Here is a 27053-nt window from a genome sequence, read left to right as displayed (position 1 = left end):
CAGATTGCGCTGTGTGTGTGCGCTGTGTGTGTGTGTTACTGGGGTAGGGGTGAGAGCAGATGGCGCTGTGTGTGATACTGGGGTGGGGTGAGAGCAGATGGCGCTGTGTGTGTTACTGGGGTAGGGGTGAGAGCAGATGGCGCTGTGTGCAGATGGCGCTGTGTGTGTTACTGGGGTAGGGGTGATAGCAGATGGCGCTGTGTGTGTGTTACTGGGGTAGGGGTGAGAGCAGATGGCGCTGTGTGTGTTACTGGGGTAGGGGTGAGAGCAGATGGCACTGAGTGTGTGTTACTGGGGTAGGGGTGAGAGCAGATGGTGCTGTGTGTGATACTGGGGTAGGGGTGAGAGCAGATGGCGCTGTGTGCAGATGGCGCTGTGTGTGTTACTGGGGTAGGGGTGAGAGCAGATGGTGCTGTGTGCAGATGGCGCTGTGTGTGTTACTGTTGTAGGGGTGAGAGCAGATGGCGCTGTGTGCAGATGGCGCTGTGTGTGTTACTGGGGTAGGGGTGAGAGCAGATGGCGCTGTGTGTGTGTTATTGGGGTAGGGGGGAGAGCAGATGGTGCTGTGTGTGATACTGGGGTAGGGGTGAGAGCAGATGGCGCTGTGTGCAGATGGCGCTGTGTGTGTTACTGGGGTAGGGGTGAGAGCAGATGGCGCAGTGTGTGATACTGGGGTAGGGGTGAGAGCAGCTCTTAAGGCTTGCCGTTTCAGACATAATACCAGATTACAGAACACTAATAAGAGACATGAAGTGCAAAATAAGTTCTTAGTATGTCTTCCTTTGACATAACTATTTTCCAGACTCAGAGAAAACTGTGCTGCATTGGGCCTGTGCTGAATATCCTGTTCACAAGGATTACCATGCCATGCCTTTTAAGATTACTATTGTCTGATAATAAAAATGTTTTTCAAAATATCCTCTTTGTAGGTTTGTAGTTATACCTGGATTCAAAATGCAGCATTGTTTAGCAATGTTTTGAAAAAGGGGGTGGGGTGGTTGTGCCCCCTATAAGCCCCGCCCCCCACCGTCACTTCAGAGCGGCCCTCGGCCACAAACCATACTGCAATTTTGGCCCCCGAGAAAAAGTTTGTGAGTACCCATGATCTAGACATTTTCAAAGGTAGCCTCTAAATTGTCAAGTAAAAGTTGAGATGAAGATTGGTTTGGAACCTTTGTTGATGCGCACATGAAGGATGTCAAGGTTCTGCCAGAGAGCGCCGAAAATGGGATTGGAAATTTGAACATCTCTGGGGATTAAGAAACATCAGTGTTGGTCTAGAGATTATGCGTGATAGCAATTTTTGTTGGAAGTATATCCTTCCAGCTTGTTTCCAGTATCTGTAGTTAATATATGACTCCAATGCTGTAACTCAGAAGTTTTAATTTACTTTGCTTGATGTTGTGGCTCAGTCTTGTTATTAAGTGTACTTATAGTTTAGGCCTCAACTTTCACGTTTATCTATAAAAGGAATTGCTGTGTCTAGTGTTTCCTCTTTCATCCTGTTCTGTCATGAATGTGTCTCAAGTCTTGCTATGTCATGGAACTCCGATGCAGTCTTAAACATGAATTTTCTGTAACCGGCAGTCTCTGATGGAGAGCAGCTCCTCTTATGCTGGTCACCCACACTGCATGGATCATGAATGAAGCAACAACAGAAACCTGAAGGATTTTCAATTTTGCTTTCATAATCTGACCGTGTACTGTGTTTGGGGTTTAGGTACAAATTAGTGTCGCTGCCTTAAGGTCTGGTTGTCCTGTTTTTCGGCACTGTCTGAAGTCTGGGGCCTGGCATCCAAGTCCCTGATTCACCTATACTTCTCTCGGGGTCTTTGTCTTAATGTAATCTTCCCTGAAGGAATGGAATGAACAGCTAAGGAAACCAGATGGGACTATGTAAAGTAACATTTCAAAAGCATTCTTTCTGTTCAAATCTTTTAAAGCCAGTATTGCTGTGTGTAGAAAAAGTCCCTGGATAATTTATCCCTTCTTTGCTGTTTGGTGGATGAGTTTTACTTACCTATTTATTTGTTTTGCTTTAAACCACAGTGTTCCTCTTTCCACATTAAAGCCTTTTCTATCCTGGGAACTTTACATGGTGAGTGGGCACAAGTTTCATGATACACTGATATTAGCTACTACTCTTAGTGATGTCATGGTGTCCTGTGTCTATGGGACTTTGATATGGGCAGCCGTTGTTAGCCTTTGGAAGAGGCCACATATAAGTGTGCAAGGGTGTGGATTAGACAGGGTTGCGGAGCCCACGACAAATCTATTTGTATTTGTCAATGCTTTTTACATAGTGGACAGCAGTTGACCTGCTGTGCAACATAGCCTAAAGTAAAAAAAAAAAGCAAAAAAAAACGTATGGCGTCACCATTAAAGGTCTACATTTTATAATTACGGTAAAGTCATTATTTATGATTTTGGTTAATTACGAAAGCCATTAGTAAAAAATACAGGGGAGCCGCTGGCGTGACACGCATAGACGAAGGAATAGCTAACTAACAGGCTCTGGGTAGGGTGTGGTGTTCCAGCCACAGTTGCTGACTTTAGAACCTGGGAACTACGTCAGAGTCCCGGTACCGAGTCGACATGCTGTGATTCTGAGAAAAGCACCTTATTTTCCTATAGCTAAAAAATGAATCTGACCTTGTGTAATGTAACGGTTGCTCAAGGAAAGCGCTTCAATGCATTTGGGCAGAGTTCGCATCACATAAAAATGGAAAAATAAAATAAGTATGACAGCAATAACTACACATCTTTATTTGGTGTTCATTAAAGATGTTTCTTTTAAACAGTGGTTTGCCTATTATCTGCCTCGGAAGGATGAGAGGCGAGTCGGCACTGACGGTGTTCCTGAAGTACAGGCACCGTCAGTCGAGCAAGAGGCCTCACTGATGCTGCTATTTAGTGAAACCCGGGGATCTTGACGTTCTTCTTAGGGGAGAGCTGCTCTCTCTGGGGGTGCTGAAAGGAGGAGCACCCCAGTGCCTTGAGACGGAAGCGGGAGGGTGCCACGCAGATGCAAGAACTGGAGGAGTTGGTTAAGATGTGGCACGATTCGAATTTAGCCCTGGCAGCACGTGCATGCCATAGAGGCCAGAAGTGGTGGAGGTGGTTGGGGGGTGTTGTGTGTGTCTGTGTGTGTTTGGGGGGGGGGGGGGGACATCACTGCTACAGACTCCTGATTGTGACCTGGGAGTAGCTGCAGCTGGCATAGGCATCATTTGAGCATGTCTAATGGCAACGTGCGCTAGCCAATGTGTCAGAGGCCCTAAATATTAAGGAGTCTAAAAGCTAGTGACAAAAAATGTAATATTACCAGTTTCTTATAGCATCAAACGATGCTGCTACCGGTCTCGTACAGACAGGGCGCTATTGGCCACTCCAGGAGCATTTCTTTTTGTCCAGGCTGGTCTAGAAATCAAAGACGGGTTATGATGGCCGGTCCCCACGTCAGTACGTGGTGTGATCTTGAACAAATCACTATGTACACAAGCCTTGGTTTAATTATCTTCTGACACCAATATTAGAAATGGGGTCTCTGGTCGGCAGTGGTTTGCACGCTGTACAAGTAGAGACCCTCACTCTAGTCAAGAGTAAATGAGTCACACAGCTAACATACCCCTTGCTCACCTCCTTGGTAGCTTGGCACGAGCAGTCTGGCTTATCTCAGAGGCAATGTGTAAAGTATTTGTAAATACATACACATACACACACATGTACATTAACACAGTGAAAACAATACAAAAAAACTCCACACCAGTTTAGAAAATAGCCAATATTTATCTGAGTAAAACAAGACCAGACTATAAATATCCAACCTACACAAGTCGAGATATAATAAAAAAAAAAAGTTTAAGCAATTCTTAATCCATAGGAATCAATGGATGTATCTCTTTAGCACAGGTGTCCCTAACCAGTTGATCGCGAGCTACTAGTAGCTCCCAGATACCTTCAGAGTAGCTTGCAGCCTTGAGTTCATTTTTAAATAAGCATGGCTCACATTCTTTTAAAGTTCAGGGAAGGCTGTGTTTAATTTACATTATTATCAACAGGCTGCAGAGAGCACAGCCTGATTATGACCAGTGCTTAGAGAGATTTGTGGGCCAGGCTGGGGCACAGAGGTGAAGAATAGAAGCACTGACTTAAATAAAAGCCCTTGTCAACTCACCATTGGAGAATGAAACCAAAATGATGTTTCTGAATGCTTTTAATTGGAGAACATGAAAATGAAAGTTACCTTAATGATTAAATCTTCACTTTAATTTCCCCCCATTTCGAGGTGTCACATTTATAAGCAGCAAGCCTTTTGCTCCCCGTGACCAGTAGACCCTGTGCCATATTTATTACTGAAAAATGCTCATTTTGTTTTACAAATGGGAGAAATATACAGTGAAGAAAACTTTTTCTATGAAACATTAAGTCTTAATGTCTTTCTCCACTTTCAGTTAAGTCAATTACATCTTAATGTTTTATGAAGCATGTTTCTTCACTTAAAATTCCTCCCACTTAAACAAATGTATTTTTCTGTTACAAATATGGCACCATGTCTACAGACCACTGGCTGCAAGATACTTGATGTTTGCAAAAGTGACACTTGTAAATGGGAGGAATTTAAATGATGAATTGTATGGAATCCATATAAAGAAAGTTAACACTTCTGTGTAATTTTCTCGGCACAGGGCCATATTTATAAGTGAAAAATACAGCTAAGTGGGAGAAATTTTAAGTGCAGAAAAATGTTCCATACTCTGAACATTGCAGAACATTTGTCTGTACTTTAAATGTCTCCCATTTGTGCTATACATGTAACAGTGAGCCATATTGCGAAAGATATGTCTTGTGCCACAAGTACATATAACAGTCTCTCAGTCACCGTACACATATATCCCATTCAGACACACAAATAAATGTTCATACATCCCCAAAGACCATGCTCTCACTGACACATATGGCAGCCCTATCATAGTGCCCCTAGTCAAAGTATTTTGTTCAAACCATAGTATCTGGCTCTGTGGACCAAAGCCTTAAAGTCAGTTAAGCTGGGCGTGGGGGCATGTGGTAACAATGTGCGAGTTGCTTAGCTGGTAGCAGCTCGTGATGATTTTCACTGATCAGAAGTAGCTCTCACTGCACAAAAGGTTGGAGACCCTTGCTTTAGCACAAGGTACCTGTGAGGTGCTGAAAAGCAAATCAATGCATCGCTTCCTTACTGTGCAGGGGAGGCGATGCGTTGATTGTTTCCTCTCAGGAAAGGTGATGTGTTGATTTCCAGACACGCAGCCTCAGTTCCTTACTGCGGTGCAAGGTCAATGAGAAAATGACACCCCGGGGACAATGCGTGGAAAATCCAGACGGGCTGTGTTGATGGAGCTGCGGTGCTACAGGCGCTGCGTTGATTCTGCAGCTGCAAGACAGGCGCTGTGTTGATTCTCCAGCTGCGGGTCAGGCACTGTGTCGACTTTTCAGCTGTGGCACATCTGTGCATGGATTTTCTCCTACAGGTCACCAGCTCACACTTCCAAGGGACCAAGGACTGGAATGGCACCACTTGGTAAGTGAGGACTCTCAGAAGAAGACCCCAGGCACTGGTACATGAAGTCTTTGATGTCCCTGAGACTTCTTAATAGGAGGCAAGCTCAGTTCAAGCCCTTGGAGAACCGTGGAAAGCAGGATGTAGAAAGCAAAGTCCAGCCCTTTCACTCCCAGGACAGAAGCAGCAGGCCAGCACAACAAAGCAACAGGCAGAATGACAGTCCTTCCTACAGCATCCAGCTCTTCTTCCTGGCAGAATGTCCTCAGTCCAGAAGTGTTCTAACTATGTGGTGTCAGAAGTCCATTACTTATACCCATTCCTGTCAAACTTCAGAGAGAAGTCTTTGTAGCGCACAATACCCTGCCCCAGACACACTCCAGGGGTTTGGAGACTGCTTTGTGTACCATTTTCAAACTTACATTTCAAAACCGAACTTCACCAAAAGTTATATTTTTAAATTGTGAGTTCGGAGATCCCAAACTGCACATCTCTATCTGCTCCCAATGGGAAATTACACTTAAAAGATATTTCAAGGCAATTCCTACACTGCCCTTATGGGAGAGATAGACTTTGCAATAGTGAAAAACGAAATTAGCACTATCAGGACATGTAAAACCCACCATTACATGCTCTCCCTTTTAAATACCCTGTACCCTGCCCATTGGCAACATTAGGCCTACCTTAGGGGTACTTTACCAGTAATAAAAGGGAAGGTTTGGGCATGGTAAGTGGTTGCACTTGCCAGGTCGAAATGGCTGTTTAAAACTGCACACAGAGACACTGCAATGGCAGACCTTTGCAGGACTACTCATGTGGGTGGCACAATCAGTGATGCAGGTCCACTGGTAGCATTTGATTTACAGGCCCTCTGCACACTTGGTGCACTATACTAGGGACTTACTAGTAAATCAAATAAGTCAATCATTGAGAAAACAATTACCAATACATTTTAGACCGAGAGCATATGTCCTTTAGCACCGGTTAGCAGTGGTAAAGTGTCCAGAGTCCTACAGCCATCAAACAGGTCAGGAAAAATAGGAGGAAGGAGGCAAAATGTTTGGGGATAACTCTGCAAAAAAGGGCCAGGTCCAACAACCAAGAACATGTTAAAGCAGCGCATCACTGTTTTAAAAGCAGGATTAAAACATACGCACAGACTTACTCACAGCCTTGCCTCCCTTTCACTTGTTCATACTCACTCTCATCGATTCTCACTCTTTCATTCTCACCACTCTCAAACATATGAAACTACCACACACTATTATTCAATCTCATTCACTTGTTTTTTTTTAAATATGTTTTTATTCAATATTTTTCAAAAACACAGTGAACTTACAGCAGTGGTCACAGTATACAGCGTAGTATGAAACAGTGTACCACCCAGGGTATATATTGTCATCCCACCTGATCATGCGTTACTTCCGCTGTACATATTTTTGAAAAACTATACTATACAATCTTCCATTAGACGTTAGGTACAGTTAATCAGGCATCATCTCAGTCTGTTGGTAGGAATCCCACTGACCCCAGATCTTTTCCCATTTTCTCATACAACCCCTTCCCCTGTATATCACTTCCTTGGTGCTTCGATACCAATCCAGGTCTTTCCGTCATTCCTGAATCGTGGATGGTGATTTCGTCCCCCACATCCTGGAAATATTTCTCTTAGCGACCATAGCCCCAATTGTCATCAAGACTGCCACGTATTTGTGCCATGTCCTTTCTCCCTTTACATTAAGTAGTAGCCACTTGGCACTTAAGGTGATCGGTGTTGCTGTTACCCTCCCCATCAGACCTGTGACCTTTGTCTAATAGGACTGGATCCTTCGACAGGACCACAGTATGTGTAGAAATGTGCCCGTCTGTCCACAACCGTGTATGGAGGCTCCGGTTGGGGACCTCCCTATGTTATGAAGAAGGGTTGAGGTGTAGTATGCTCGATGCAGGATGCGTAATTGAATCAGTCGAAACCCCGCTAGAATGGCTATTACTCTGGGCCTTTGTTATGCCTTACACCATTCCTCATCCTCCATTTGTACCACTTCTGCCTCCCACTTGGTTCTAAGTGTTCCCAGGATTTCTGGGGCGTTTTTCGTGATCTTTTTATATAAGATGACCTTTTCACTCATGGGGTCTAGCAAAAGCCTATACTCTAGGGATGGAGAGTCTTCTATATGTGTACCCCCTGGGATATGTAGTATAAGGCTGTGCACTACTTGCCGATAGTGGTAATGTCTTGTGACTGCGAGCCTGTAGCTCCTCGAAGGTCCGGGGCCCCTTCCCATTCCATATATCTCCCAGCCTCTCTATACCTATAAGTTCCCACTTTGAGAGTGCCTACAACCCATTACCTTCAGACAGGAGATCTCTGTCCCAAAGCGTGGTCTGTTCTGTCATTTTCCCAGTCCATCCCAGGAAGTGCCTGGCCGCTCTCCATATGTCAACCACCGTTTGGGTATGAACTGGTAACGTTATTTGGGGTTTGGTCTGATATAATACATGAAGGTAGCCTCTAGCTCCCAGAGCCTCCCTTTCCACCCGCACTATGGGTTCTTGGTGGTCCACGTATACCAATCTCATTCTTAATCACTCACAAACACACTTCCACTCACACATGCGCAGGGAAACAGCGCAGAATTATTATTATTTTTGAAACTTACCTTCCTGCTTTAGCTGGCACCTCAGAGGCTCCATGACAGCAGCAGACCAGGAATCCAGCACTGGACATCAGAACCAACATGCCATGATTCCTTATGAGGAGCCAGACAGAGCAGCAAGGCCAGGTTTAAGAGAAAGACCCACTTGAAGCCCTCGTCCAGCTTCTTGATAATAGTGGAAGCACAAAAGATGGGACAGTATTGGGGATCCTGCCTCTGAAGCTCTGGATGGCTCGCAATGGGCTTGGGGATGCACTGATGTGCTCCATGACAGCCACATTTTAGCAGATATACTGTGCTGTCTGAGACATACACAGTATGCCTGCTAAATAAAAGGGACTGTACCTGTGTTAGGGGATTGTAATCCAGATATCCATCTACGGAGTACTGTGTTTTTAAACAACATTCTGTAGACGGATCTTCGCTCACACCGTCCTCGTTGTTCTCCTGTCAGCAGGATCCTGGTAGTGAGGCTTAGAAGGCTGACCTGCGCACAGTAGAGTTCATGTAACCACGAATGTTGTATAAGCGTGAACAGTGTTAAATTAAATTACTAAATGCGTGGGCAGGGGAATTATGCTCACAAGTGGCAGGATTAAACACCCGATATTAGGTATTCAGAGTGCCAGCGGCATGTACCCTGTCTGTTTTGTTTTCAGTGCATTCCAGGAGTAGGTGTATTGCTTGTTGAGATAGAATGAATGTAAGTAGGCAGTGTACTGTGACCCCACTCCAGGTCATTACAGACACTGTTTTCAGTTCAAGACATTTCTGTGACAACCTAATGCATTCTGGGTATTGTGATCTTGTTTTGCTTCCATTGAACTAATTAGAGTAATAAACCTGAAAACAATTATTTGTAGGTAAAATATTCAGTCCTGGAAACAGTGTCCATAATGACCTGGAGTGGGATGGCCTCCATATAGCGAGCCAAGTTACCAGGGGTTCTAGTGAATGAGGTGAATGGATTTGAGCACCATAAGCTTGTAGGGTCCAATACGGCCACACAAGGGTTACATGAGTGGACACCTTTACCTTGTACACCTGGGCTGGGCACCATGAGGAGGTTGCATAAAGGGAACCACTGTCATGTGTCCTAGGGTATGCTCCCTGTAAAGGATCCATCCGAGTCCTCTGAGTCCTTTGTGGGTGGTGTAAGATCACACATCCCTTACACAGTGGACATGTAACATAGTGTTCTTCATTTGCTCATTCTCTTCTCCTGTGCAGAAGACTTGTATTACGAGTTTCCTGATATGCATGCTACACAGTTTTGTCTGTTGCTCACCAAGAGCGTGCTAGACTCTGTTGGATGACAAGGGTACTCCCATGTGGTACTCCCTTTGAGATGGGGGACTACTCTTCCCAAGACCATGTTCAATAAACAAGAGCCATGGGACAGAAGTATCCCAGTAGAAGACCTGGATTGATTTTGGAATTTAAAGAGTGCTAACGCCTTGTGAGTTTCTTGTTGCTTAAGGGACACATAAAGCCTAAACACAGAGACTGATGGGGATCCGATAGACAGACTTTAAGGGGTGATTCCACAACTGAGTTCTGAGGACCTTGAGGAACAACTTCTCTGGCAAGCATCACTGATCCTGAGAATACATAAATGGAGCTGCTTTTCTGAGTTAAGTGTTCTATGAGGGGCATACCTATGAAGCAGCCAGGACACAAGCTATAGATCAGGCTAGTAGAAAGCTTTGTGAATGAGGCAAAGACATTTAAATTAGATCCTTTGTTCTACAGGTAGCCAACGTAATTGTTTTCTAAAAGGTGAAACATGATCACATTTCTTTAGTTAGAAAATCAATCTATAAAAAGCAGGGCAAGGGAGCAGAATGAAACAAGAGCCGATACTTGTTGAATTGGAGCAAAGTCCTTGTGATCGTGATGCATGGAATGAACAACACAGTGAAAATAATGCATGATAAATGATCATCAATATTTGGATAGGAATTGCCTCCTACGGATGGATATTGTCTGTTTCTATGCTTTCTTGTAACAGAATTGCACTAGAACAGGGTTCTGCAAAGTCGGTCCTGGAGAGCCGGGTCCATGCCAGGTTTTTAGCATATCCACATTTAGAAAAAAGATGTTTCAGAAATCTACATTTTTCTAAATGTGGATATGCTAAAAATCTGGCATGGACCCGGCTCTCCAAGACTGACTTTGCAGAACCCTGCACTAGAACATATGTGTATTGTGAGGGAAGTGAGACTCTTGAAAGGTGTAAGTGGGCTGGGAATCAAGTTGTTTGTGTTATTTTTCTTTCTTTTTTGTCTTCAAGGTTCAACAGTATGTTTTTATTTTTTAACTCAGTCAGTAACTGAAGGGTGTCCAAAGATAATAATTTTAAAAAGTATAAAAGTTATTTTATTTTATCAGCAATAGAGACATAACAATAACCTCTACATCATATAACTTTATGGCCAACGTATAGCATCTGGTGAACACAAACATATTCATACACAATTGCCCTAAGGTGTCCCGCCCGGTACAGTAAAACATAGTAAGCATGTTGTACAGTTGCTACTAATCCAAATATTAACCCACCCATGACCCCTCATCAGGCAGTATGAAAAGGTACGCAGTCATGGGAGCCCAGTAGTCCCTTGGTTGGGATGTTCTAGGGCAGTGGTTCCCAAACTGTGGTCCGGGACACCTGGGGGTCCGCAAAGCCTCCTCAGGGGTCCACGACTGCTTAGAAAATTAAAAAATATTAACAGATTAGGTCCCCAGCTTTCAGTAATGAGTCCGTGGGGGGGGGGGGGGGTGGGGGGGGGGTGGTTCCAATAATGATTCAGTAGAGGTCCCTGGGTTCCAGTAATGATAAAGTGGGGGTCCACAGAAGTCAAAAGGTTGGGAACCACTGTTCTAGGGAGCACCTCTGAGTATATTTCCAACTGATCCTTGCCAAACGCGATGTCATGGAACCACTGTTTTAGCATCAGAGCTGTTTTGCTCCCCCAGTGTAGTACAATTCATCGTTTGGCCAATAGTGGGGATACTGCCACCAACTTTCGATTTGTTAGTTTTGGAGATTTAACATATCCCAGTAAACAAACACGAGCATCACGAAGGCACTGTTCCATCTATGACCTTCGTGAGTGTCGGGGTCACCTGTGCTCAGTGCCTATGAATGAGTGCAACCCCATGAATATGAATAAGAAGTCCGCCCCCGGCGTCCCGCAGCGGGTGCATTTAACCGCCAGTCGGAGCCCGTACCTGGCCAGCCACACTGGTGTGTAATGTGCCTTCTGAAGAGACTTAAAATGAATAATCCGCAAGTTACCATTTGCTATGAGGGTACCAGTCAGAGCACAGCAGTATGCCCATTCCGTTTTGGTGAGTGGGGTCTCCAGCACCTCATTCCATTTGGCCATTCGAGAACGTCTAGGGTGGCGCTGTTCAGACTGGATTGAATTATACAGCCCAGTGACCAAACCCGAACGTGTTGTGCCAATTTAGTTGCAAGGTGCTGGACACAGGGGGGCCAGCGGGAAAGTCGGGTGATGACCCCATAGAGCCATCTTTAGGCGGAGGTAGGTAAAGTGTAAAAGGGGTGATTTCCGGCTCTCCTGACAAAGGTGGGGAGGGGGAGGAAGGCAGAGAATTCCCCAAAGCCTCCAACAGGAAAACATTCTCCATCGTCCGCAAGCCTGCAGCTCTCAGAAGCTCAAGCGCTCTAGATTCCTGCGTTATGGATATGGCTGGGTGGTGAGCCACTGGCATTGCCGGGGCATGCAAGGGGAGGCGGTCCGTCCGGGATCCGATAGTCTGCCGGGTCCGTAGTGTGCACTTTAGTGTGCTAATGCCACCGCGGCCTCCCCCCACCCATTGAAAAGAAATTAATGAGGATAGCGTCAGGGGGTCGGCTGTCTCCTGCTCAACAGCCAAGTGAGGTGTGAAGCGTTCAGGGTGCGTCCGGTAGTAAGTGTGCTGCGCTTGGGCACAGAGGTAACGGAGGGAGAGATCCGGAGTATGAAAACCACTTGATCATACGGTACAGTGAGCTGTGTCCATGCAATTCTAGGGTATTTTTTCGCCCATGTCGGGGATATCAGCAGAGAGCGTAAGGTTTTAAAGAAGGCCTGGGTACGTGGGACCGGGATGTTAGTAAACATGTAAAGAAACCGGGGCACAATGGCCATTTTCATGACAGCTATGCGGTCTGCTAGAGAGGGCGGTAGGCGAGACCAACGCCTCACCAGTGCCTCAAGCCAGTAACAGCTCTGCCATTGTTGTATCGGATCACAAGGTCCGGGTCTCTGTGCATCCAGATGTCCAAATATTTCACTGGGTCCGTGTGCACCGTTGCAGTGGGAATTCCAAGGCACTGTACAGTACTGGTCATGAGTGGCAGCACATATGATATATCTCAATTAATACTTAACCCAGATTTCCTCTCAAAACGTGCATATTCTTGGAGGAGAACGTCTAGGTGGGTCTCCGGGTCTCTCACATATAGCACCATGTCATCAGCATACAAAGAAATGGCCAGCGGACACAGGCAGAACTTTAAAGAGGCCACAATATGGCACTGCCGGACGATGCATGCTAGTGGCTCAACGGCCTTGGCAAACAGGAGTGGTGACAGGAGGCAGCCCTGTCGAGTACTCGTGCCCACAGTGAATGGATGTGAAGTGACCCCGTTCACCCTCACCCTAGCAACTGGGTCAGTGTATAGCAACCGGATCCATGCAATAAACTCAACCCTGTATGCATGTGCAGTTTATCACCTAGAGAGGTGACGTACCTCCTGTTCCGCTCTCTCATTGTATTCATTCACTTGTTCCCGGATGTGCCCCACCGTGGAGGGAGAGGGGTGGGAGACATAGTCACATTCCAAAAAATGTAGCGCAATTTTTATAGGATGTAATCTGGAACTAATATCTCTGAGTATGCCGGCCTGTGCTCCAATGCACTGTCCCCTAATACCGGTCTTGAAGGCCTCCCAGACGGCCCCAGCGCTAGTCACTGAGGCAGCATTAATTTGAAAAAATTCTACCATGGCCCCCGTATTGTCTCCCTCAATATCTGGTCTAGTAGGGCTGTCGGAGGTAGTCTCTAGCAGAATGGCAGGGGGGAATACGCAGCTACCTGTACAGACATATAATCCGGGCTGTGGTCCGAGAGTGTGCGAGGTAAGTGTCGGATCTCTCCCACCCAGCTCTGGACTTCCCACGCTGTAAGCCAAGTCGAGGCGAGACCACGAGCTGTGCACCGAAGAGTAGAATATGCCCTTGTGGTGTAATCTGCCACACATTAAAGGCCCCAAATTCTGTCATGAAGTCCCTCATTGTTTTAGCAGCTCAGGGCCCTATCCCAGCTGGAACAGTGGATCTATCCCTACTAATATCTAAACATATGTTGGGGTCCCCTCCCCAAATCAAGGGCCAACCAGGAAGGTTTGTATGCGGCCCCATGTGCGAGAGAAGAAGTCCGAGTCATCTATGATCGGTCCATATGTGTTGACCATGGTAAGCACAGTGCCACATAGTTTGCCTTGTACTATTACATACCGGCCATGTTCCTCTGTCTCAGAGTGTGTGAGTTCAAAACTGTAGGCCTTTGCACATTAGGATAATCACACCCCTGGAGTAAGTGAAGTATGAAAACACTCTTGTTCCTCCCACCTCCTCCACATTGCTTCAGCGGCATGCTTAGTCGGGTGGGTCTCCTGCAGATAGGCGACATATACATGATGCCAGTCAAGGTAGGCCAATACTTGCCAGATCTTCTTCTGGTTATCAAGCCCCCTTATATTCCATTTCAGGAAAATCAAAGAGGGCACAATTGGATTCACATTATCATTCATGATACGTGAGAGTATACGGGCAAAACTGGTCTGAACTTCTGTTCACTTATGAAACGGTATCAATGGAAGATTGTATCTGGGCAAAACATAAACCCCTGGAAGATCCTTCCACTACACACTTCAGCCTCTAGAAGTCGCTGAAGGCACTTCCCCACCTATTGGAACAGGTAAAATAATTTCCCACCCAAGTCATCCCCAACTATAGAACAGATAACAACATTGGTGATGGCATCCAAAACAACTGAGACACACCCTTTATTGGCATTTAAGGAGCTGGGCCCCTCCGTTGTGCGGGGGGGACCAGGCCACCATAACTAGTCGTCTCACCCGAGAGGCCTAGGATGAGGTGGCCCACATGCATGGCCCAGTTGCTATTCTTTCAACCGGATGCAGAAAAGTGTCCACGAAGACTCCCCACAGAGACTGCAAGTATGATTGGCCCATTAGTCAACTGGTTTATCCAAGGATGGCTTACAACAGAGTCCCTCCTTTCTAATGCATTCCATGCGGCTAGGATGTAGCAAAAGTCTTCCGGCAATCAGGGAGGTCCACCTGAAGCTTCACTGGGTACAGCTAGCAAATTTCACCCCAGCCTGCTGCAGCTTTGTTTTTGATTGGCATGTACTCTCGTTGAGCTGACTGAACCGCAGCAGTGAAATCCAGGAAAAAAATCAAGCTCGGCTCCCTGATACTGGATAGACTTACGCTCCCTGGACAATCGCAGAATCGCATCCCAATCTCTACACCATGGTGACACCAGGACTTCCTGGTTCGGTGTTCCACTACTGGTACTCAATTTAGTGAATCAGGGGGTGAAGCCCACTGGTGTCTGCCAGTCCCTGTAGGTTCAACACTTCAAAGCCAACTGTCTCACAGTGAAGAGAGCCTTTCCGGGCCCACAGGCGCACTGCATGTTCACCCAAGTGTGGGGGAGGTGTGAAGGAGGGAAGGGTGAGTGCAAGCTATTTCCCTAGTCTCATACTTCTGGCTGTCCTCTCCTTTGCCCCTTCTGCTATCTGCGGTAAGTAACCCCCCATCCATCCCCCGCCAGCAAGTTAAAGGCACCGAGTTGTGTCCCTCACCTAAGCATCCAGGAACTCGTTTGGTTGTCTCTTGATGGCAGCCTCCTTGAGGCTCTCTCAAGGTCACCCAGCACTGTTATCTGCAGGGGGGATCCCAGCCAAGATCCAGTCCTCAAGAATCACACCACCATTCTGTACCCCACTGGAGCCTATGTTGCTACTGCTGGCTGGCGATGCAATGATTGGGACCCTGCCGGTCTTGCTCTGCATGGGGGAGAAGATTCTGGGTCCCTGCAACGTGTTTCTGGCAGAGCCCATGCAGTTGTGGGTATCCCCAGCATCTACAGGGTATGTACCTCTGCTCTGCAGCCCCAGCTCCCACACTGTGGCTTTGTTCTGGGCGCCCTTCCCCTCGCAAGCTCTGCGGCAGCCACCATCTTTGCTGTGAATGCTTTTCCTCGGTGCCAGAGCTTGCTTTTCTGCAGCAGCCCTCATCGGTGGGGGCAGGGGGTGGGGATGGGGTAATCCTTGCCCCGTAGTTGTCGTCAAGGTTTCCCCTGCCGCAATATGTGGCCTGGTCAGCGGGTGACCAGCGGAATCCACCTGCTTTCAGGATTGGGCAGTGGAGCTCTGCAGAATTGCTCCTAAGCGGGCACCATTTTGAACACACACACACACACACACAGACACACACACACACAAAAAAACACCAAAATGTATTATCTGCCCCCCTGAATCAATGGCAGTGATTTCAGGTGAGAAATGTTCTCAGGAGTATAATAAATAAGGAACCCCAAAACTAACACCAAAATAAAACTGGTTCCACCCTGGAAAATTGAGTTCTTCAACTGCGCCAACATATCATTAGAGTGGTGCACCTGGGTGACCTGGTATCTGGTGACTGAGGTTCAGAAAAGGACACTCTTCCACCGTCTAGAGCCCCAACACTGGTTATCCAACTGAAATTTATGTTGGGGACTTTGACTGACTAGTGGGCCTTCTCTTATTAGATGTTCATTCAGATGTTGGTTTAGGTAGGGGCATGTAACTCAGGAATTACTGGTAGCAGTCAAGAATTTAGAGTACTGGGGGATTCATAGGTTTGGTGCACCCTGAATGGGCAATGCTGGGACCAGCCACTAATGGTCAATTTGAAAGGGATCCTATTTACTAGCTCACCTGGTGATACTAGTAGAACTAGCCACCTCAGGATATTGGCTCCGTGTAGCGTGGCAAAGTCTACAGCTGCCATAAACTGAAAACAGCAAGGAACGCAGTCAGTACATTGACAGAGAAAAACACGGATTATGAGGGAAAGGAGTGTGAAGAGGAAGGAATGAGGAGTAGATTGAGATAAGGGGTGGGGCTACAAGTGGAGAAGGGGACAACTGGACAAAGTTCAAGATAGAGAAGCCTGACAGAAAGCGTGAGTAATACAGATGCAATGAAAATGGGAAGCAGTAAAGTGAGGGTGTGCTAGAAGTACTCCCAAAAAAGAAAGAAAAACATTGAAGGAAAACGAAGATGAATGTGATCAAAGTGAAAGGTCGTCTTCATCTAAATCTTTAGAATTTTAGACAATTTGTCAGGTTGGATTCAATAAATACAAAAAGGCTGCAGTATTTGGTTTTCTCAGATTCAGTCTATTAGAACTGAATTGCTCAAGTTGTATTCTCCCAAGGGACAAGGGCACAGGTACAGGTTTTCTTGGTGGTCTCTCACATATAAATATTAATGCAGAAACCCATCCAGGAATCAAGGGGGGCGCAGCTAGGGATGTAGGCCAAGACAAGGTTAAAGTGCTTCACGACTTTACACAATTCAACTGACAAGTAAATACAATTATTTTGCCAGCATACTGTTGAACCTCTAGTAACCCTGCACGCTTGGAAGCCAGTTGTCAGTGAACTGGTTCTGCATCTCTGTATGTGTGTTTTCCATGAGCTGAAAAGGAACATGATGAAAACCACTGAAATAAAATGCTTATAGCTGTCACTGGTGCGTCATTTTAGTAATCTACACATTTACATTGAATACACCTATGTGACTTCAGCTGCTAATAACATTATTTTCAGCTGATTATAACTGCCTTTTCTTAACAAGCATAAGAAATATTGGTGAGGTAGGCAACAGTCAGTGACATATCTGCTAAGTGGACACATGTCAAGTGCAACAACCAAAGCCTGTTCTGGTTTACTAACATAAAGCACTTTACAGGGGTGGGGGCACAATTCTAATGGAAGAATACTAAACTACCTGTATTAGGAGGCAGAATGCTTCAGGCTAAAAACCCAGACTGACTAAAGTTTTCAGATGACACGGGGCAACCTGATAGCATGGCAGTGGAGAAGTGTGGCACAATGGTTAGAGCGGCAGACCCTGATGCAGAGATCTGGCCCGGGACCAGGGTTCAATTCCCACCTCAGCGGGTCTTGGGCTCAATTCCCTTGGGCCAGATAATTCTCACCTCGGTGCCTAATCTAATTAATGGGTCCCACTCTGTAACTCTGGGCAGTAGCTTGCTTAATCTCCACAAGGGCCCTCACAGCGCTTGGATGCCTGGCTTCACGCTGGAGCTGTCCAGGAGTGGGCGCCTCACAGGGAAAATCAAAGAGGGGTTCTACAGCGGTATGCGTACACCGCCTTGAGACCCTAACGGGTGAGTAGTGCGCTATACAAGTGTAAAGTTTACAAAGTTTTACAGTTTAAAGTCACCTTCAAGTCTTCAGTCAGAATCATCCCTGAGCGACAAGAAGGCATGGAGCAAAGTATATTTCACGTTTGCACTGAATGGACTGCATCTAGCACCACTGGATGCAGGCTAGTCTTATAACAGAACTGTCTCTGAAAGGCTGGTAGGGCTGCTTTAGTCATCTGAACACTGACTGAACGCTTCAAAGCGCCAGACACTGTCATCCACTCCACATGTCAGGATCACCTTTGAAGGCCAGCTGAGATTGGACAGAATCAGTTATATATCAGCCTTGCATCTGAAAAGGCAACAGGGTCAGTCACCAAGCACATTCACCCAACTGACTGACTCGGCCCTGCACCACATGATGAAAATTAAAGTATGCAATAATTCTGACGGATTAAAAAAAAAACACCTAAAAGATATATGTTACTACTTTAATAAAATAGGGTTGAGTGGAGATCTTGTTACATCAGTATTTTTTGAAGTTACTCAATCGTGGGTATAGTGACAACGTGTTGACGTTCAAGCACTGAGATGCACTTCAAAGGTGAGTTGGGGGAGTCCATAAGGGGAACGAGTGTGGTACAGCAAAAGGAGACAGAGGAGGGTTTTTGCTGTAAGGGAACCTATCGCAGAAATTATTGTTGTTCTGAACAAAACACGTGCAAATTTTACTTTAAATAAGAAGCATGTAATTCTGAAAATTGGTTTAGGTCACATTTTTATGAGGATTTTGAACAGCAAGGCATGATATTTTCTTTCTCTTTCAGGAAGAAGAAATATTATGTTTATTTGGATCTTCGTATCGATCAAAATACATATAATACATTCGTAAAATCCTGGTGCCCCATATATTAACCATCATAAAACTGGACATCTCAATAGACGTATTCATAGATAAAACGACTTTTTTGTGCATAATATATCTACTCTAAAAAAAATTCTTACTATATGATACAATCATCAAAACTATAGGAGGTGGAGAGTCTGACTCTCAACAAAAAAGTATTTATAAAATACATTTGCAATAACGACCCCAACACACAAAGGAAATACCAATATTAAAAGCCCAGATTGTACGTAAGATCATTACCTTCCTCCCCCTACTTCTTCAATTTCTAAAGCAGCCTATGGCATAGGCAACATCTAAAAGGTGCATCTCATACAATATTTTTATGGCATCCAGCCTCGTTCTTTAAGTGTGTTTAATTAAAATAGGCTGTATAAACAATAGTCTAAAATTTACAAACTACTGTAGCTTTCTGAGTTCAAACCACACTAGAAGAGGTGTTCCACATCCATCATTCTCCCAATATCCGGGAAAGAGCAAAACCGAAGATTTAACCCTACCAGGAGCTTCAAAATCTATGCGCACCATATAGGGTTTGGGAACTCTGGGAGTTAAAGGAAGTTTGTGACTTCAAGAATAACATAGCTACAACGTTGAGTTCTTTGTGTTGAGGTACATTAGATCCTTAACTCATGACTCTATGCCAGCCTTTCCCTATAGTGCTTTTTGCTATAGTTATTTAACTTCACAATACTAAAATTCTATGAGTTTATGATGTGAGCCACACCCATTAGCCTGCGCCTAGTTTCTCTTGCCAAGCACAATTCACTGCTGCAGATTTCTTTCATACAGAGCAAATATACTTTGTCTATTGAAGATGCTAGCAATATTTGCACAAAATGTAGTTATGTTAGCTGAGATATTAATCTAGGAAGTTAAACCAAGTTATACACGAATGGCTTGTGTCAGAAGGACGAGGAAAACTCAAGAGATCTTTTATACATCTGCCTATCATTTTATACCAATTATATCACGGAGTGAGACTGAAAACCTCTCTGCCTGAGCATTTATTTTGGTGGGCACTATAGCTTCATACGCCATGATCACCGGGATTAAAAAAGAGCCGCCGGAATAATAATAAAAAAGATATGCAAAATAATAGATGGCGCATTTCTGTCAATCAAACTCAAATGTGATTTCAGACACCCTCACAGATAGAAGAGTGTTCACTACTGAATTAACTTATCAATGCCACCTCTTCAAAAGACACTCTAGAAATAACTTCAAACCATGATCATACTGTCAAAGGACACAACATTTTATGCTTGTATAATTTTACAGGATTATTTTAAAGTTTACATGATATTTCAGGGAAATCTGCCTACTATTATCAATTACTGGCCAGTCAGGTAAGTGTTTACATTTACCCTTACAGTTTATTTTATGAGCATTTGTATAGTGCACTTTTCCCTTTTGTATAGCACTATGGTTGTTTCAGAGTCTTTGAGCCCTTTCTGTACAGTGTTCTTAACTTTTCATTGCCCAGATGTGTTTATTTGCTAGGTTTTACTAATTTGTAAATCTTGGGTAATGTAATGTATTACTCCGATTTCAGTGAGTGTGGTGTATTTGTGGCAATTTATATGTAATAAAAGTTATTATGCCGTTACTGATATTTGATCAGATGACTTTAGGGTAATACCAGTTTTGCTTAAATAACTTCAATAAAATATATTTCAGTTTTGATTACTTATCCTACTTTGATCTTACCTTTACTACAATCCCAGACGGCATGTGCTTCAAAACCACACAGTTGTTTGTTTTATTAGTTGCCTGGCCTCCAGGACCATGTCCTCTTACAAACTGTTCGTCTAAGTCATTTTCATCTATCGGAAGCAGATCATAAGTATCTTTCTTTTCTGCCACTTGGATCAAAGTTACAGCCGACACAGGAGATAAAAAGTTTTGGTGATATGTGGGTAAAAATGGCTTCCATAACTGGGTCCTTAATCTGGTCCAATTCAATAAATAGGATATATTCATGAAGATGTGAAGAAATGTTTCTCAATGAAAGCCTGAAAAAGACCAGAATGGATTTAAACTAAAGAGAAATTTCAGAAAAAGATTTGTCTATCTTACCATAAAGGCTATTGGTGAAACTCAATTTTTATTATATACATGTTATTTTTTAAATACAATTCAATAACACAGCACACTGTGCAGCACAGGCAACATTTTCCAGATACTGCAATCAACAGAGAGGCAAAGCATTATACATTAATGATGCCATAATAGTCCCACTAATGTCCCAAATGTTACGATATCTGTGTGGGCAGCCCCTGGTTTTATAGATGGGTTCCTTCACCTTTGCACAATTTTCCATGGCTTTCCACCACAGCGATAAAGGAGGAGCCATATGTGATTTCCATAGCCGGGCAATGTCCCTCTTTGCGATCGCAGTACCAATACCCACCCAGGCACACACTTCACAGCTGCCACCCAAGTCTTCTAAAATGTCCAGGCTCTAGCCAAAAGAAGCATTATACAGATAACAGGGATTTGTTTTAAGCAGAAGCATGTTATTGCATTGTTTAAAAAGGTAAGAGCACTTAACTGCAATGTTTAACTAGGCCTAGACATGTTTAAATATTGCCATCGTTATAAAATAAATGTAAAAAATGCTGAGGGGGGGCCAATGATTTTTATTTTTCAACAGTGGGGGGGGGGGAATGTTAAAAAGTTTGGAGACAACTGTTCTAGTGCAATCTCAGAGGAAAAACACGTCAAGCTGTGTGTCCCGTTTAATCTGAACTCCTAAAATCCTTAATTGGTCTTCAGAGATATCTGATGTTATTATTGTATATTCCCATACATTTGCCCTTATTATTTAAACTCCCAAGCAAGTGCTATTGTTAAGTAAATTACAGACTGTAAAGCGCTGCTACCCGAGGGTCTACTCTGCACTAAACACTATACAAATAAAAAATGCAGTGTATACATTATGGTGCAGCGACCTTGCATGCTGCAAACTCACCAGGCCTGTTAACAACAACATTAAGGTGGGCTGGAGCAGTGGGATACATTTGTTTGTCCTTAGGATATTACACATTGGCCCTCATTAAGTATCTGGAGATCACTAGACCGCCAGACTCGCGGATAGCGGTAAGAGTGCCATATTTCAATCCTGGCAGTCGGGCTGCAAGGGGACCGCCAGCTCTGCCAGGATCAGGGATCCCGGCGGTAGCTGGAGGTCCTAATCTGCATGTTCTCTGCCAGCCATTTCATGGTGGTAGCACCGCCATGAAAAGGCTGGTGGAGAATGGGTGCAGGGGGCCCCCTGTACTGCCCAAGCACTTGGCATGGGCAGTGCATTGCCCCCCCGGTCAGCACCCTCACAATATTCACTTTCTGGACCCGGTGCATCCTGCAGCCTACAGCATTGCCGCTGGCCCGATTACGAGCAGGAGACAATGCTGTAGACTGTTTTCCTCTAGGCCAGTGGGCGGAAACTCAGGTTTCCGTCCACTGAGCTGGCAGGAAACTCTTAAAGGGCCCGTTAGGGAGTTAGCCAATATGGCAGCAACCTCCCCGTTGAAAGTTCCGTCCGCCAAACTCATAATCAGGCCCTTTGTGTTTGTTTGTACACCTCTACAAACACACACATCTATAATGGGCATCTCAACGCCAACACAACTGACTGCTAGTCATGACATTCTTCGTAAAGAAGGAGCCTATTCCAGCCCAGATCTGGAAGTTAAGGTAGGCAGTAACTGTACAACTCAAATGACATTTATCACCAACAAAGTCCCCTTTCAGTCTGAATGTTCAGGTTGGATCTACCACACTGAAGAGAACCCCAGAGGTGGTTTGTGTTATATCACAAAACTCTCATACTTTGATTTTAAAGTAGAACAGTCCTTTAGTTAGCGTTCAAATATCACTGTCTTCTTCAAAACATTTCCATTAATAAAAACGTTGCTGCTAATTCAAAATAATGACCTAAATTAAATTTAAATCCACGTACTAAACCAGACTCCAAAATACAATTTCAAAACTTACAATGTTTTTCATTTTTTCATACTTAATTCCAAAAAGAAAGATGAAACAAAAAATGCAATCTGTCTTAAAAACGTATACACTGGGGGCCTCATTTCGAGTTTGGCGGACAGGAAAGCCCGTCCACCTAACTCCCGACAGAGTGACCGCCGCCTACGTGGTGACCTCCCTGCCGGAGTCATTACGAGTGTCCCGCTAGGTCGGTTGATGTTATTGCTAAAATAATGCATATATTATTCAATGCAAACTTTCTCAAAATTGTAGCAAAGGTATTGTCTATGAACTAGCGTTGCCAAAGGCCAGTATTTTACCATCATTTATATGCCTATGCTAGGAAAAACACTGGGAAATCAAGAAAAATAAATTTTCTCTTCGTTGCACTATAAATAAATTTTAAAAAAACACATACAAGACAAAATCCCTTCAAACCCAGTTTAAAACTATAACTACTTTTAAGAAGACATTATATAGGCATGCACGGCAAAAAGCCTTGTTAACACACAGAATTTTACACAACATTCACCGTTGTATTTAAGAACCTGCTCCTTGCCTCTCCAGAGTCACTTCTCTGAGAAAGGTAGTAAACCTAATATGAACCCAAATCAAATGTTAACACTTCAGATTAATTTGTACTTGATTAGTAAACCTAGAGAAGTTAAAACTAAGGTAAGCTGAAGGTCACAAAAGACCCAAATGGACCATATGAGATGACTGTTTTAGCAGCAAAAGCAGTAACTTTCTATTTACAGGTATTCCCCAGAGGGAAGGCCCACACAATAGAAGACAAAGCAAGGAAAGCGCCCAGTTGAATGCTAGCGGGTTCGTGGTATTACATTTCATCTCCTTGAGCAGCATCTGGCATACAGAAAGAACTGTGTCAGGTCTAGGCAGCAAGGAAACAAACGGGCAGGCGAGTCTAACCACCCAACCTTCCGTTTTTGACAAGTCAGCCCCAGAAGCAGAGAAATATTCGCAAATATCAGAGTAGACGGTCCCCAGCACCCTCACGTGCTCAAGGGGTAAGTTAAACATTATTCGGGTTTTAATGTCGGTGTTTAAACTTTACTCGTAGTAACATTTTTTTATGAACATAAAAAATAAGCATGTTTACTTATATAACAGTAATTATCTATAGTACTATGAAAAGGCCAAATTGTATCAATAAGCGCTCGCTACGTTCACAGAAAGGGAGAGGAAAACGCACACTGTCGACTATACATACTCGAGGGGACGAAACAATGTGCATTTATCGTGCATTTGTCAGGATCTTTCTGGAGCACGAAGAAAATTATTAAGAAAACCCTTTAAACGTCTGAGAATAAGTAAATGTACAGGTGCGTTCACGAAGCGTTTGAGTAGCACAAACCTGCAACTAACTGGATTTTTTTATTTGCACCATTTATGTATTTCGTTTTAAGTAAATCTTTTAAGTATTGACAGTGATTATGAGCTGAGTGCGGATCTGACTATGTAATTCATTTTTATAGCCTTTGCAAATTTAGAATAAGATAGGTTCATTGTTATTTACTGGAGATACATTTCATTTTTTTAAAGGTTGCAATGATTTTCATTGATGGTGAATGAATGAATGAATGAATAAGTGGAAACTCACAATTTGCATTCTCAAAACATGAAGATAATCTAATGGGTGCATCTAGTTTCAGGGGTGTATTATGGAATTCCAGGGCGGGATGCCTTTCTTAGTAGGTGCACTTGGAAACTCGTGGATGCTCACTAACTATTCGCAGGCACATTCTCCTGCTGTGTTTAGAGTAAAAGATTTGAATGATCTTCTCCTGTCTAAAGGCACAAGTAAGGCCCTGTTCAAGTTAGTACTGGAGAATGAAACCCTAAACAATGATGGGGTAAAGGGATGGATTTTCTCCTTTTGGCAAAATCTATTACTGTGGGGGAAAACTTTCAAAGTGCAAATGCACTTTTGTGTTATATTTACCAAATTTACCACATGTAAATGTACACACTACATTTACACATATGTAATGATAATATGTTTGAAAGGTAAAATAAGTGAGCTGTACATACCCCACCACCTTACAAATTTGCTTGAGAAAGTTTACAACTTAAAAGAAAAGGGCGTTTAGTATTTCCACCGTTTTATCTGAAATGCAGTTTTCTCATGAACATTTGCTATAGTTAAAAATAAATCATATGGATCATTTGAGAACTTGACAATAGTTAAAAATAAATCATATGGATCATTTGAGAAATTGACAAAGTTTAATTTAATGCTTCAGCAGTAGCCTTAACATAAAACACAGTAGCGGTTTTTATGCTCAAAAGATCCAAAAACAGTTAAATATCAGATGAACACAAAAAATAATAAATAGACATAACAGGTAAAAGGAAAAAAAGTTAAAGCATACATAATACATAAAGTGGAAAATAACTACACATTTGATATCCCCCAACCGCTTACCTCACCAACAACCAAGCAGACCATAAAAAGAATGCAAGTAACGTAAAAATAAGAGTTACATTTGATCTAAAGCAAAACTGTAGTGCTTCAAGATGGGATCTAATGCCATACATAGTCTTGAATAAAGGAAGAAGCCACTTTCTTGTTAAATTCTGAGTTTTAATGCAAAAGAGCAAAAAGACCTATGTGTCATCGTTGCCTCCCTGGCTACAATTGCGGAAAACATTATGTGTTAGTTGGACCTCCCACTTTTCTCTCTACATTCTTGTCGGGAAAACCCCCTAATATAAATGTAATGTATAGGGAATGATGTGATTCTGGATGTAACTGATGTAAGTCACAAACATGGGAGTCTCTATAGTCAGATAACTAGATGTACAGGTACCCACCTTAGTTGTGTTCTCTATTAGATTTGATTTAAGAGACTAATTTACCGCATTTATAGTCCCAATGACATCAAAAGACCATCAGACAGCGAAAGGTCCTTTCAAAGCAATCACTTCTAATCAAGATCTTGGATATGAAGTGGCATAGTGGTTGCTGTTCAAATAAATCCAGTACAATACTGGGTAAAGGGCAATAATATCATTGATTGGCTTAATAACAAACTTCAGATTCAGAGGAATTAACAAAGTACCAGATTTAGTAAGTCTGATTTTTCCACCTTTCTGAAATTCCACATATAGGGTCTGGAAGTAGGTGGGGGCTGGTAGTTTCAGGATTTGAATGCCATGTCAGTCTGTACACACCCACAAGCGTACATGGTTAAGAGTATTCAACAACTCCTCTTCAACCCATTCCCATACTAGAAAAAGGATGGACATTTACTTCTTACAAGGGAATGAGTATAGCTTTTTCTAGGCTGGGTAAAAAGGGGAAGGGAAAGTGAATTTGTAATTGTTGAGCCGATTTTTGCATGAGCAAATATAAGTATGTATATTTGCTCTTGTGTAAATAAAACTCACAAGTGTTTGCGAGGAGGACAGTTTCAGGGTGTTCTTATGAATTCCTGAAAATTGGAAATCTTTATCAATGCATAGACTTATAGCTCAGGATCACTTTTTTGCCTTTCTTTAGGAGCCGAACCCCTGATTTATTTTCATGTCATCCATATTATTTTAAAAGAATCCGCCATTTAAAAAAAAATTCAAATGTTTGAATGCATGAAACTAATTTTACTAAATGACATTTCAAAGTAATGTTTTTTAGTACAATAGTTTAACCATTAGTTTTCAAACTTCAAATTTTTTAGCAGATTTACTATTCAAATGCAACCACTTACAATCTTGCTTTTTAAGTAGCGTCAAATTGTTACATTTTGCAAACATTTGTACACATTTTTATACTAGAACCACTGTCTGCGATGGAAGATGAGCTCACAGCTCATTGAACTTCCTTTGAACACTCACCCTAACAGGCTGTGCATTAATGAACCATATATACAAGTTTAAAAACAGTTTTGCCATGGATACAAATCTTCCCTTAGTTGCAGACAGTCCTCCTTCACTGAGCTATGCTGCTTTCCTGTAAAATACCAGCCAAAGAGTTTGTGCTGCGGGGGATTGGGCTTGCATGCCCAGTGGACAAAAAAAAAACATGAAAACATGATGCCCTTGGCTCCACACAATGTGTCCCAGGCATCGAGCAGGTATTCCAGACCACTTAGGACCTCTCTCCATGCTACTGCTAGAAAGCTACTGTGTCACCTTACAAAGATTTGTTCATGCCATCATGACATCCCTCTCAAGGCAAACTCCTAAAGCCAGAATCCCAAGACCCATCTGCCATACTCTGCAGACCAAGGCATCTGCATATTTTGCCCAGACTTATTGCCACCCACATCTGTGTTCAGGCACACCACTGTGACCAGTAGTGGGATGTTTCTCCTAATTGCCATGACACACATACAACACACCATCTGCAAGACTTTGGTGTTGCATCTCTAAGACTATACAATCAATAACCAGATTGGTAGAATTTTCAGCCCTGGAAAAAGCTGATCCAGTATTCAACTACAATGTAAATGAAAA

General features: G+C 43.5%; 1 protein-coding gene across 3 annotated transcripts in view; it reads right to left on the bottom strand.

The window, feature by feature from the left end:
• The window catches only part of MTRFR (mitochondrial translation release factor in rescue), a 39823-nt gene that overhangs the window by 6610 nt on the left and 6160 nt on the right, over positions 1 to 27053 (bottom strand). For all 3 annotated transcript variants that reach the window (XM_069214984.1, XM_069214983.1, XM_069214982.1), the window contains exon 2: positions 20301 to 20605. In XM_069214984.1, the coding sequence (XP_069071085.1) occupies positions 20301 to 20573 (273 nt within the window). In that variant the 5' untranslated portion in view covers positions 20574 to 20605. The remainder of the gene's footprint in view (positions 1 to 20300; positions 20606 to 27053) is intronic.

The sequence above is a fragment of the Pleurodeles waltl genome, chromosome 11, assembly GCF_031143425.1.
Source record: "Pleurodeles waltl isolate 20211129_DDA chromosome 11, aPleWal1.hap1.20221129, whole genome shotgun sequence".
NCBI lineage: Eukaryota > Metazoa > Chordata > Amphibia > Caudata > Salamandridae > Pleurodeles > Pleurodeles waltl.
The sequence above is the reverse complement of the archived record's forward strand: the minus strand, read 5'-3'. Positions and strand labels throughout refer to the sequence as shown.